The 14077-nt window shown below is 37.8% G+C and overlaps 1 protein-coding gene across 2 annotated transcripts in view; it reads left to right on the top strand.

Annotated features, from left to right (window-relative positions):
* EcR (Ecdysone receptor) overlaps positions 1 to 14077 on the top strand; it is a 690636-nt gene that overhangs the window by 668710 nt on the left and 7849 nt on the right. For both annotated transcript variants that reach the window (XM_089634810.1, XM_089634809.1), the window contains 3 exons: positions 9880 to 10056; positions 11612 to 11910; positions 12832 to 12981. In XM_089634810.1, coding sequence (XP_089490936.1) covers positions 9880 to 10056; positions 11612 to 11910; positions 12832 to 12981 — 626 coding nt within the window. The remainder of the gene's footprint in view (positions 1 to 9879; positions 10057 to 11611; positions 11911 to 12831; positions 12982 to 14077) is intronic.

Raw genomic sequence — 14077 nt, 5'->3', positions numbered from 1 at the left:
GAATATGGATATTCCAATGAAAGTTATTCACATTTGACCAGACGTTATTTCGTAAAGTTTAAAGATATAATGTGCTTTTCAAATGTCCCCTGTCCCTTTTCATTTTGTCGTCTTCGTTTTTTACCTTTATTCATATGCAATGCCAACCCAAATTCCGTCTGAATTTTTCTTGTTTTGTATTGCACGTACAAATTTGTTTTACAACAAAATCACGTAGGTACCACCTACTTGTATTTCTTTGTATAATTACACACCTCACATTCACTGGGTTTTAATCTCACATGACCAAGATTTTTTTGACTGCCTCCTTGGTCCAGGTGTAGGGCTCTCGACTAGCAATTCAGAGGTCGCAGGTTTAAACCCCGGCTTGCACTAGTAAATATTATTTGTGTTGCAATTTAATCATGCAAAATAATATAAGATATATTTGCGGCACGTATCAGTATCGCCCTGGTGTAAGACCACCGTTCAGAATTGAAACGTAGCTTAAAATGGATTTAGCCATGTTTGGTGACCAGATCTAAATAGCCAGGTACTTTCCCACCTTCTTTCCCATCTTCCCCCCCCTCCCGCTACCTTCAGCCTTACAACATACCACAATTGGGGGTACCATAGTCTCACTAGCTCAGCTGAGAGCAGTTGTTGACTCTTGTGCGTTATTCACATAAAAAAGATTTATTATTGATGTTCTACCTATAAGTATTGATTATTGTTTTATAATGTTTATAGATTACGCCGAGCTTAGTCATCGGCTATATTATAAAGAAGCTGAACAATAATAATTTAAAATATTGTTTGTTCATCCGCAGAGAACAGAACATATTACGTAGCAGGGTGGGTACTATCGTCCATCAAGTCCTCGGGCCGATTCCTTCGCAGCTTCCGTATAAAAAGTCGTTTGGAAGGAACGCGCACCATCCGGCTCGGACAACTTTTTCTCCCGCAAACAATAGAAGTCCCCCAAGTAAAGACGACAATGACGTTTCAGCGACAATTGAGCGTCCACGGCGTGCCATGGCGCTGCTGATATTTATAGTCCGTGCTTTGTCTCCGCGAGGGAATTCTTTGCGGCCAGTACCTTAAAGAATACAACACAATTCGTTTAATCTTGTGAGAATTATCCAAATATATACTCACCATTACGCTAAGCAACTCTTCTTCAATGTTGTTTGCTAGATATGTTTTTAAAGAATTAATCCTCGTTGATAATGATGCCTGTAATACAAAAAAGATACCTAGTGAAATCGATCAACCTCTTTAAATATACACCGAGAAAAAATGAGTATTGCTGATTTAAATTTTTTTTTATTTAAATCCTGTTAAAAACATGCTTGCAGCCCATTTCCTAATAAAATAATTGTACATTCAGAATGTATCGGAACACGTGTTCACGCAGCTACGCTTATAATATAATGACAAAATGTTAGAATTTTTATGAACACGTGTTCCGGCACCCTCATAACACATTCGTGTTTTACTAAGACTTTGTTAAGAAATCTGTCAATTCATTCTTTAAAGCAGGCCTTTGACGAATGAGTTGTCCCGTTTTTAACAAGAATACGCAAAATTTGACAATATTTTGTATTAGTAAGTTTTCTCTGTGTAGTTATTTTACTGAACGGAATTTCATTTGTATGTTTTGGGCTTAGAAGCCGATATGTCTGATGTAAATTGACGATATCAGTTTTCTTTCAATTCGCTAAAGATCACTCTTCTAACACTAATTGTTTTTCTATGCTAATATAAACAAATGGTTCTTACCCATTATGTCTATGTTCTTACCTCACAAATCGCAAACATTCACTTTTACCCACCATAAGCTCAATTAAACTTGCGTCCCGAAAAATGGGTTAAACTTATATAAAAACTGAAAGCAGTTATCGCGCACAGCCGTTACATCCGCAAAAACTTTCCTAGATTAATTGCGCAGCGGAGATTATAGCCATGTCTCTCGGTCGAAGTCCAGGCCAAATTTAGCACTCCATTGGCCGAACGCTTCAGGGTACCGTTAGTGTCAGATGGACGGAGGGAGTTGGCTCTTTTTAGCATTTAGCCTCCATCGGGGACCGAACCAGGAACCCACCCGGAAGTCCAGTTGAGTGGGAAGTCGCTAAAGCAGGTGCCCAGTTGATATTGCAAAGTGGGTTTAGCAGATTAGCATTACCTCGAGAGAATTTCCTGCCAATATTCGCCCTTGGCTTACATACCTAGGCAAATGTTACAATCTTCCTGATTGAATGTAATATTTATTGTGAGTACACCGTTTTGTGTAGGCAGTAGATACGGTGTGTTTTCTCCGAATATCTCATCTATCACGTATCACGTCCCGAGGTTGTGTGATTACTGTGTTTGAAGTAATATGACGAGCAAACAAGCGCTGCTGCTGGCGTTGTTGACTCAGTGTTAGTTTCCAGTACCGTGGACCAGTATCAGATCGGTGTAGGTAGAGGGTAGACAAGGTACTCGTTCAGGGATGAGGTGGGAGATGCGAGACGCAAGATGAAAGGCACCTTCTTGCCGGGAGCGTATCACTTTATAAACTTGACTCTTTATTCTGTCGCCGCTGCAAAGGATAAACGAGTGCTACATACTAAACCAATTACTTGCAGTTGTCTTCAAACTATTTGTATTTTATGTTGACAATGCGTCCTGACAGACGGTATCTTTATTGATATCGGTTTTAATATTAATTGCAGTTCATTCAGGGTTGAATGTTTCATAATATATTCAAATGAATTCAATGTTGTTTTCCCACGCCAGATTCCGATAAAGATACTCCCCGACAATGAAACTCACTGCGTACAGCCTCTCTGACCACTGCTGTGTCTCTGTGGAGTTGCAGAACACATCTAGATAACTCATACAGCCAGCTGGTTTTGAAGACCGTGACAAAGCACCGGTCTTCAGTCTTCTTATTCAGTCTGCTAACAATAATGCGCGGAATGGCCTAATGCTGAATAAATAAGTTATCTAAGTTTAGTTACAACTGGCTAACAAAGACGGCAACAACAAGCGGGCTGTCGGCCGCGTGGGCCGCCGTAAGCTATCTCGATACTAAACTGGTTTGCTGCATTAATTCCACGTATAAACTCCAGTTCCAATATTACTGGGTTTATGTACCAGGCCGGGAAAGAAAGCGCAACTCGAGAATTCCATCCAAACTCACATCTCCCCGCTCCTGCGCTCCTGTAATTAACTTTATACCTGCAGTCTATTTTTCGGTCACCGTAGGTTTTGGACGTTGAGGAATTCCTTTTTACAGCATTTTGAGTTCGATATACTTACATAAATATTTACATAAACAGGTATAGCTCATTCATAAGATAAGGGCAAAGATTTGTGACGCAGGATTGCACTAAGTGCTAAGCGCTAACCTAAAACAGCGTCGGTTTTACCTATTATGCTACGCTAATTAGGTGTACACAGAGCGCAAATCATTTCAATTTCTGAAATATATTTATTGATGTGCTGCTGCTCTCCCAGAACCCCTGCGGCGGACCCCACAGAAGTCTGCACTTTTAACTTGAGGGCGTATAATTATAATTGCTAGTGGGAGCTTATTAAGCAAGGCACAGCCCTAAATAAAGTATGTTGACACTAAACATGAGATCCATTCTATTAACCCTTCAGACCTGATAAGTCGGAGAATTTGTGTGTATTTCCACTTCTCAATAAAATCCAAACAAATGGGATATTTCTGAACATAATCGAAACGAAAACTGTTTTTGAAAGGTGAAATTTGTGATGACATACACAATTTTAAAAATGGCTCGCTTTACGTTTTTTCCTCTAAACACTGAATTAAATTTACTTATAACAAAAAAAAAATGTTTTAACATGCAAATGTATTCAAACATTATAGCTACCTCACTTTTTTGTCATTTCATATAAAAATAATCTTTTTTTTTTTTCAAATTGCGGTCGGAACCTTTGGTTTCTATAGGGGTGTACATTTGAATTATTCTGTGATTAACTTTTATGTTTGAATATAAAGCTTTGTTTTCTCTTTTTAACGTCGCTTACTTCATATGTATAACTATGTATGTAAAGGAGACACAGCGATTTCTATGAGACCATATGTGTTTTAACATACAAATAACAAATTACTCTACTGGTACTAGCTGTTTGTTCCCGAAACCCAACAAATTAGCCTGAGGAACTGACGGATATTAAAATCATTTGGGAAGACTGATAAAATAATTTATTGAAAAATCATTACAACAAAATTTAGCAAAACAAGTCGATCATACTTCAGTTTTTGAATCAGATGGTAATTTAAACAATCTTGAATAATAAATATTTCGAATTCTCGCAGGATTAGTCGGTACTACAATTCTTTCCACTTTTTGTAAACCATCGCGGTGCACATTCCAGGGCTTCGGTGGCCGCATAATATTTTATACTCTTCCTCGCTTTCCTTTTATTTTGTTCTCTGCTCGCGCAGACTGTATATTCTATAGAATGTATAGCAGTATACTGTATGTATAGTTCTTTCTGTACTGAGCCGTAAATAAACGCTAATAGTCGGGATCAAGATTTTAAGCAGGGCCTAAATAAAACGTATGGAATCGAATGTGAATTGTGACTATGATAGTGTATTCAGGCCTTCCCACCAATGTTTAAGATGGGAGCTGCTCAAGTGCGTTGTGCGGACCAATATTTACTATTGCCACTAATGGCGAAACAAGACGCCAGCTTGGACTCGCACAACCATTGCTAATCATGTTGTATATTATCCTACCAAAGTATAGGGTAGGTACCGAGTTCAAACTAGCGTGTTATTAATACTCACTGAATAGATAAATGCTCAGTAATACTTGGGTTTTGTTAATTTTTCACGGTCGCGGCCAGTACTTGTATGCATAAATAATCTAATATATATGTTTGGTACCATTACAGAACTAATTAATTTGTTAAAAAATATCAATAGATGTCACTTTTAAAAAGTTTTGTAGAACTATACTTTTCAGTTTAATGAAATGTGGTAATTTAAGAATTCTGCTTCTCTTCATTCGCACAAAATTATACACAGCCAAATAAGACATTTATATAGGTCAATGATATGATCATTTTAACACGTATAAATTAATGAATACATTTTGGTGGGTTTTTTTTCTTACCTTCCCTGGCGATGTCTAGTCGATTAGTAAATTATTCCGTATTTGGACCCGCATGCTTTGGCAAATCTGTCACACGTATCGTTTTTAAGAAATATATGTTACAGCAAATCTAACAGCGGTATGAATTTATGTACCTACATATGCTTGTTGCTACACTGAACGCTTAAACTTTTTGTTTCCTTTGCCATTATCGACATATTTTGTTTTGAATAAAGGATTCGTGTCACATGCCCGTAATGGAACGGATACAAGTGGCCTGCAATACAGGGTCGTCGCATCCTTATGCACAATGTGTTCGGCGCACATGGGCGAAAAAACCTAGGGAAGGCCGCTTGAATACTCCTTGCTTCTTTAAACCTTTCGTTACTTGATTTAGCGTTTTTCATAGAGGATCGTTGAAATCGAGTACCTATTTAATGCGAGTTTTATCTAAAATTCTACCTTAAGGCGATGCACTACGTCGTGTAATATTTTGAATCGAGCCGCCATCAATAATACTCCTTACGTAGATATCGATAAGGCTTAAATTCCCGTTTAAAACCATCCAGCTGTTTTGATTTAGGCAAGAAAAAAACATGGCCAAAAATTTCCTTTTATTTTATTTTGTGGATGTTCAGGCATAAATATTTAAATGTTTTCCGATCATTTTGTAAATAACTTAATTTGCCACATTATACAATAAAACCATAACCGAAAATGGGTTCGTAAGTAGGAAATTTTGAACTTTAAAGCAGTTTTCATAGGCCTTATAAATTATTTTTTTCTGGGCTTATAAAAAGACTTATGTAAAAAATACTCGATTTTTTCAAAGGCCAAGATGTATTATACTCGCGGTATTTATGTTTTTTTTTTTTTTTTTTTTTTTATATTTACTCCACACAGGAGACCCTGAAGAAAATAATTTCCCTCAGGGCCTATGTCATCTTTGGGGATGCTGTGTGGAGGGTCTTTTTGTGGAGAGGAAGGAGTGAACATGGGTCTTGAAGAGTCCCATGTTGTAGGAGGGAGGAAACACAGAGGCCGGCAGTTCGTTCCACAGCCGAGCTGTTGAACTTAAGAACGAATCATAGAAGCGACCCGTTCTCATGTGACAAGTGTCAACTGTGTACAAATGTTGGGCGCGCGTTTGGCGTGTATCCCGACTACGCACCGGTGCCGAAGGGATCAATGACGCTAGTTCCTCAGAGCATCTTCCATTGTAATACCGATAGAACAAGGACAGCATACCTACCTGACGCCTGTGCTCTAAAGATTGCAGTCCGTTTGTTAAGATTGGGGAATCTATCAAACGGACCGCCCGTTTCTGCACAGAGTCAAGGGTTTTTTTCAGGTATTTTGGGGCTCCAGACCAGAGATGGCTGCCAAATTCGACAGTAGGGCGCACTTGCGATTTGTACAGGGTGAGCAGTTGTGTACTATTAAAGTATCTGCGGGCCCTGTACAGTACGCCCAGCTTCTGAGAGGCCAACTTTACTCTAGCTTCGATGGAGCCCCCGTACCTGAGCTGGTCACTTATAGTTACACCAAGCATATCAATGGAAGGCCTGTTCGGAAGATTGCTTCCGTTGAAGGAGACTAGATTATCATTTGGATCCCTTTTAGACGTAATCAGACAGGATTGGGTCTTTGAAACATTAAATTCGACGAGATTATTTTTACCCCAGGAGGAAATACTCTCGAGATAACCGTCCATTCTCTGCTTCAAAGCCCTCCGAGCCGTTGGAGTTTGTGTGCCCTTTGGGGGCTTGTCAAACAAAAAGCTATCATGAACTGTACTGTCATCCGCGTAACAATGAATCGGTGCACATGTCAAAAGGTCATTGATGTGCAACAAAAACAAAGTCGGAGACAGAACCGATCCCTGTGGGACGCCAGCATTTATGGAGTGCGAGGAAGAGGTGAAACCGTCAGCAACCGCCTGAATCGACCTATCCCTTAAAAAGTCAGCAATCCACGTACACAGGGATGCGGGAAGTCCGTAAGAATGCAATTTGTTGACAAGTCCTCGGTGCCAGACCCGGTCAAAGGCCTTGGATATGTCTAGTGCGACCGTTTGGGTCTCACCGTGACGTTCCAGGCACCGCCCCCAAACATGCGTCACATACGCGAGAAGATCACCGCACGAGCGGTTCCGCCGGAATCCGTATTGACGGTCGTTGATAATTTTGTTCTTCTCGAGGTATGTGAGCAGTTTGTCGTTGATCACACGTTCCATCACTTTGGACAGAACTGATGTGATCGCTATGGGGCGGTAGTTGGCCGGGTTGGAGCGGTCACCTTTCTTGGGAATAGGGTGAATTACCGCTTTTTTCCAACCAGAGGGCACAGTGCCACACTTCAGGGACATTTTGAAGAGCTTTGTCAAAACTGGAACTATTTCCGCAGCACACCTCTGCAATACCAGGGCAGGTATTCCATCAGGTCCACTAGCTTTGTTAACATCGAGCCCCCGTATGACGTGGAGTACATCCCGATGCCGGATCCATAAAATCCGGATCGTAAAGCATCTAAAACATTTTTAGGCGAACAAATTTTGAAACCAAAAACACATGATTTTGCATTACTACGTAGTGCATCGCCTTAAATACAAAAAATTGAAAAGAGATCCTGAGGCTCATTTGCGGTAAAATTATCACATGTGATCGAATTACGAATAATGATTTTCGAAAATAATTCGATGAAAGCGTAATGAACCATTCTGAGATGGTGAAAAGAATTTTTCGTTTTTATTTATTGTTCTTTAAAGTTTTTCCCGTTAAACTACAACTAAGCCGTTTGTAAATTAGTAATAAAAATTTGTTTCATTTGCATGCGTAAAATTTATTCGCTGTTGCCAAACTTGAAAGCTTGACATATTTATCGCACTCGCACGATATTTTACACATTTTTTTGTTTTTGTTTATTCTTCTTCGTCTTCTGGTTACTTATCATGTCGGGGGTCGGCTATCGCACGGCATCCGTACCAGTTACGCGTGTTTCCGCGTGTTTTTCCACTACTACGTCTTTCACCGATCTTCCTAATTTTTTAAATAGATCTATTTGAATTTAGACTTTGTTTTCATGTATGAATGAAATGGAATCTTGGAAGTGGAAATAACCCACTTCCCGGCATCACCGATCGAGATGAAACTCAGCAGATAAAAACTTTGTCTATGACAATGTATCCTATCAACTTTGGTGGCAATCACGCATACATATGCTGACATATACGCATTTCTCTGAAATTGGATGACACAACAGATAATAATTTTTTTTTCGCAGTGAGGCGGTTGGGCCTCTAGTGGCGGCCCTGCCCGCGGAAGATAATCTTGCACTCGCCGAAACGTTTTTTCGGCGGCGGAAGTGTAACTTCCTATATCGAGTCCCCAGCAATTCGTCTAGAATTCTAATGAACCGTGAACACGCCGAGAATGCCGAAGCGACTCGTTACTCGCAACTCGCAACTCGCAACTCGCACTCGCAACTCGCTACTTCTTTGTCTCTCAGACCAAACTCCACCAGCGCCGATATCGCTTATTGTGCATTCTGCCAATTCCGTATCCAGACAATTCTCTGTACATTCCGACCGAAAAAAAAACATGGCCAAAGTACACGCGAACACTTGAAATATTAATGGCCACTTTTTGAAAAGGACAAAGAGTCGTTTTAAAACTTATTTACATTCAAGGTGATTGATTCAATTGTGCACATTCGGATAGTAACAACTAATGATCATATTCACTAATTTGTATTTCATAAAACTTTGGTAGTGTATTACGCCGTATTTGAACTTGGTAACAGTGAGAATGGGGCTGGCATTCTTTAATCATGCCGTTGTAATCATTCTCTCTGTTACATGTGTCGTTTATGAAAAATAGTGAGAGGTCCCAACGGAGCTATCGGTGGTATGCTTATCAATCATGACCTGCAAAAATGCACATGCCACTAAATAGAGCAATTCAATGAACCTATTCAAATCATGTATCGTATCAATCTATTTATAAGAACACGATTATTTTGGTCTAGCAGAGATTAAGATTTTCATGGTCATTTGATATTATGTAGGTTACCTGGCAACAGTTACAAAGGTACTTAATAATTTATGCAATTCATACCTTAGGTGAGTTTTCATTAAAAAAAACGGCTCTATACAAATTGTCCAAATTGTCCATTATTTATCATTAATATTGCTATTCAATATCATTATCCTGAATTGCATGAATAGTTATCCCACCAAAGAACTTTTTTTTATATTTCCACAATAATTAACCTATTAAAATTCCATCTTTTTGTTAAGTTACCAATTTGAATTCCGGTCATTATAAAAAATGTAAGCTTCTGGAAAAAAATATCAAGCAGAAAAGTACATGAAATCATTACATCATATCTAACAGTGAGTTTGGCGTCATGAAATTTGCATACATTTTTATGCCTGTCATTCAATTTTTAGGTTAAGGCAACCATTTTCAGTTCTGTCATGAATAATGAAGCTTTGAAATTTCCAAAACTGTCTTCCTCTCCTGTAAAATCACAAAATTTTGTTAATGGGGCTCACAGATTACATATCATGGCTTGGTATATTTCAGCATATCGCTCGCCATACACTCCCAATGGAAATTTATAGCGATCGATATGCTGAAATAGGCCAAGCCACGAGAACATAGCGCGCCCATAGCGTAGTCTATGATATTTTCAACATATCTCCGTTCAGTCTTTTGTTATTTATCTATTTATCTTATATTGCAACTGTCCTAATAGGTGTTGTTTGTAATCTGTTCAGGCCGAGAAGACTTGTCCCCTCCGAGCAGCCTGAACGGCTACAGCGCCGACAGCTGCGAGGCCGGCAAGCGCGCCAAGAAGGGCCCCGCTCCGCGTCAGCAGGAGGAGCTGTGCCTCGTGTGCGGAGACCGCGCCTCGGGGTACCACTACAACGCGCTCACCTGCGAAGGATGCAAAGGTTAGTTTCTCCATCTTCTTTATCTTATCTTTTTCATCTTCATCTTCTGAATCCTCTTCTTCTTCTTCATCTTCCTTTTCATATTCTCCATCTATTTCTTCTTCATCTGCTTCATTTTCTTCACATTCTTCATCTTCTGCATCCTTTTCATCTTCATCTTTTGGATCCTCTTCATGTCCACCAACTTCATCTTTTTCACCTTTTGGATCCTCTTCATCTTCTTCATGTCCACCAACTTCATCTTTTTCACCTTTTGGATCCTCTTCATCTTCTTCATGTCCACCAACTTCATCTTTTTCACCTTTTGGATCCTCTTCATCTTCTTCATGTCCACCAACTTCATCTTTTTCACCGTCTTCGCCATCTTCTTCATCATCTTTTGCAACCTTTTCGTATTATTATTTATCCTTTTCAGCCTTTATATTCTTCATCTTCTTAATCACTCCAAGCAAGGTGCTCCTCTACCTAATTTATATACAGTTAACATTTTGACATTTGCCACAAGACAACAGACCGTTTTTATGACTTTCTTGTACTCGACAAGACGGCTATATAATAATTTGCGAGCTTCTGAGCTTTCTAGCTATTGTAATTTTCCTTGCGTTAACATTTCTGATTGTCTTATTTATTTAGATAATAATTTAATTGCTTTTACGTTTTAATTGAATGGTCAATGGCTATGTTTGTGTGCAGAATGTTATCAACTTTAAATGCAATGCAATAATTAAATGTTGTTTCATGAAAATTTTTATGCATCTTTTTTATGCGATCAATAAAATAAAATAAATCGTACATCGCCCGTGAACTCGTAAAGCTGGTTTTAAAAAATGTTTATTTACTCTGGATCGTTAATTTTCCCATACATAAATACAACTAAAGCATTATGAATGTAGGTGGTTTTATTGTTCTACTATTATAAAGTGTAAGTAATATAAGCATCAATATAGAATTTAATGGATCAAAATACATGGTTTACGTGAACAGAATTAATGCCTTATTTAATGATTTGTTTTATGGTTGTAGATTGTTGGTTGATGTCAATATCTTAATCACTTAATAGCAGTGTTGATTTACTGTTTATTTTAACTGTTTCAATATTCTATTATTCTACGAAAAACACTTTTCACAAAATGTATTACAAGTACGATCTGGCTGAGATGATTTCATCTAATCTGTCTTATGGTGATCTTGCACTCATATTTAAACGTAAGTGAAAAAGTAAATTTGCTAAATAAAAACAACAACGACAAAACCACAACTATAAGTTAAGGTATTGTTAGGTCACCTGTCATAGTCATTATCAAAGAAAAAATATCTAATGAAGAGGGTTACCAGCAACAGGATCAACCACCAATGTATTTTTCTCGTGCCATGCACCACAATAATTTGTCTTAATTTTTTACGTAAATTTATAAAAATATATTTGTGCTAACCTCAAAAAACGAAAAAAAAAATGAAAGATCGATTATTTATTTAATTATGGCTGTGACCACGAAAAAGTTTTTATTTTTTGTGAATTCCAATGTCTAACAAATTTGTGTTTCTTGGGTTGCAGGTTTCTTCAGACGGAGTGTGACCAAAAATGCGGTGTACATCTGCAAGTTTGGGCATGAGTGCGAGATGGACATGTACATGCGGCGTAAGTGCCAAGAGTGCCGGCTGAAGAAGTGCCTGGCGGTGGGCATGCGGCCCGAGTGCGTGGTGCCGGAGAACCAGTGCGCCATCAAGCGCAAGGAGAAGAAGGCGCAGAAGGAGAAGGACAAGCCAGTCGTCATCACTACCTCCTCCACCAAGCCAGACATCATCCCCGCCATCATGAAGTGCGAGCCCCTCCCGCCGGAAGCCACCAAAGTAGTGAGTATCCTTATATTGCTGTCTTCAAACTAACCAAAACTTAACTTAACACACACAACAGTTTAGGTGGATATTCAATACATATATCTACACAGTTTGTGAATGTTGTCAAATTCCTTTTCTCGTTGTGTCATTCACTTTATTCTTAATTCAGTACTTACCTCGTGCTTTTGTTTACACATGCAATTTGGCTGTCAGTTACAATCTATTTACATAAGTGCTAAGTGCTCTAATCCCAGATTTACACTTAACCCATATTGAACCAATGGGGTCAAGTGACCAATTCTATAATGTGTTCCATTTTAGGTACCTACATAATATAAGTGAATTGAATTGGTAATCATATTTTCCACTTACAAGTGCACGCACAATCAACTGTCAGCACAACTGGTTCATTTTGTAATATTACTGATCTATCTACGAGGGTAAAGAGAATATTCTAGCTGCTAATTTCTTGGGAATACTTACTTGAATTTTTGCACTAATTATGAATAAAATCAGAACGAACTAACCCACAATAATATTTCATTCCTTTTTTTATTTATAGATGTTCTGTATTCAATATAATTAATTACCTGCTTTGACATTCGTGATTTGTGTTTTTCTTATAATTTGTTAATTAACTCTTATGAGACGGGCCCTGCAATTGCAGTGTTGAGGAATTGTGCCCACGCACTTCACAAAGAACTGCAATTGCAGTGTCAACCTTATACATACATTTTGCCTTTGTATATTACTTCTACTGGGTTTTTTTAAACACAAAAATCAATGTCACTTTATTATAGTATGGTATTGTCTACATGTTGACCTTAACAAAAATGTATTTTTATTTATTGAATATCCTTGCCGGCTCCTATGGGTTAATATGTGTTATTGTTGTTTATATAGTTAGATTAATTGGCACTATCATTACTGTTCCAGAAATTCCTGTCCGACAAGCTGTTAGCAGAGAACCGGTTAAGGAACGTCACCCCCCTCACGCCCAACCAGGAGTATGTGATAGCCCGCCTAGTCTGGTACCAGGACGGCTACGAGCAACCCTCCGAGGAAGACATGAGGAGGATTATGATTGTGAGTAATGGTCGCCGTTTATGACATACTTCATACAAACATAAAGTGCATTACCTACTTCTGTCTTTTACATACCAACTTCAAACAAACTTAAAGTTATTTACATTATATTATACTTCTCTCATTATACACTTCTACAGACATACCTGCAGTGCATTGCTTCTCTCTTAATACATACTACAAACGTAAAGTGCATTACTTCACTCTTATTACATATTACAAACATAAAGTGCATTACTTCACTCTTGTTACTTACTACAAACGTTACTTCTCACTTCACAGTTCAAACGTACTTCTCTCTTATAAAATATTTACGAACAGAACATTATATCTTTTGACTTTGACATATGAAAAGTTTATTCAGATACAACATGCTGTATTTAATGCAACGAAGTGAGTGGAATTGCTTCAATAATTGAAATGTGTCATAAATTGTCATGTAACCTATGATTTTAATATTTTTGACTTGATTTAAATAGTGTTAATCATTTCAACAGAAACATTTAATGTAATGAGGTCGTCTCCTACAGCGAAATTTTTTTTTTTTTCACAAATGTATCATATTAATTAGACCATGCTGATAATAGAAATTTTTAATTTAGGAAAATACCGAATAGTGGCGGTGATATTATAAGTTGTCAAAATGTTGATTTTTGTTGCCAACCGAAAAGCGTGTAAAGTCACGGATACAGGTGCTGCAGCACTGCCATTTGAATTATCAATTGTACTACGCGTGACTTCACGAGACAATATTGCACCCATTTTACTAATGTTCACTTTGAAAGCTCATCACATAGTCATTTTTGGATATATTGAAAAAATATTTTTACTGTCGTTAATTCTTATATAATAAATTTTGATAAAATAAAAAAATAAAATTTTGCACAATCTCATTCTGTAAATTAGTGGATGTATTATCATAATACATTTTTATCATTAATATCACAATATATGTCTCTTATCCTCCTTCATTAAACATTCTAATGTTTCAAATTAATAATTAATTACATATTACTGTTACCTGTTACTATTGCAGTGATGAATATTATATTGCTATTACCTGATCTGAAAATTATGTCAGAATTTGATAGTATCA

The sequence above is a fragment of the Hesperophylax consimilis genome, chromosome 8 (genome assembly GCF_061612785.1).
Source record: "Hesperophylax consimilis isolate HC1 chromosome 8, BYU_Hcon_1.0, whole genome shotgun sequence".
NCBI classification, from domain to species: Eukaryota; Metazoa; Arthropoda; class Insecta; order Trichoptera; family Limnephilidae; genus Hesperophylax; species Hesperophylax consimilis.
This window is presented reverse-complemented; position numbering and strand designations above follow the sequence as displayed.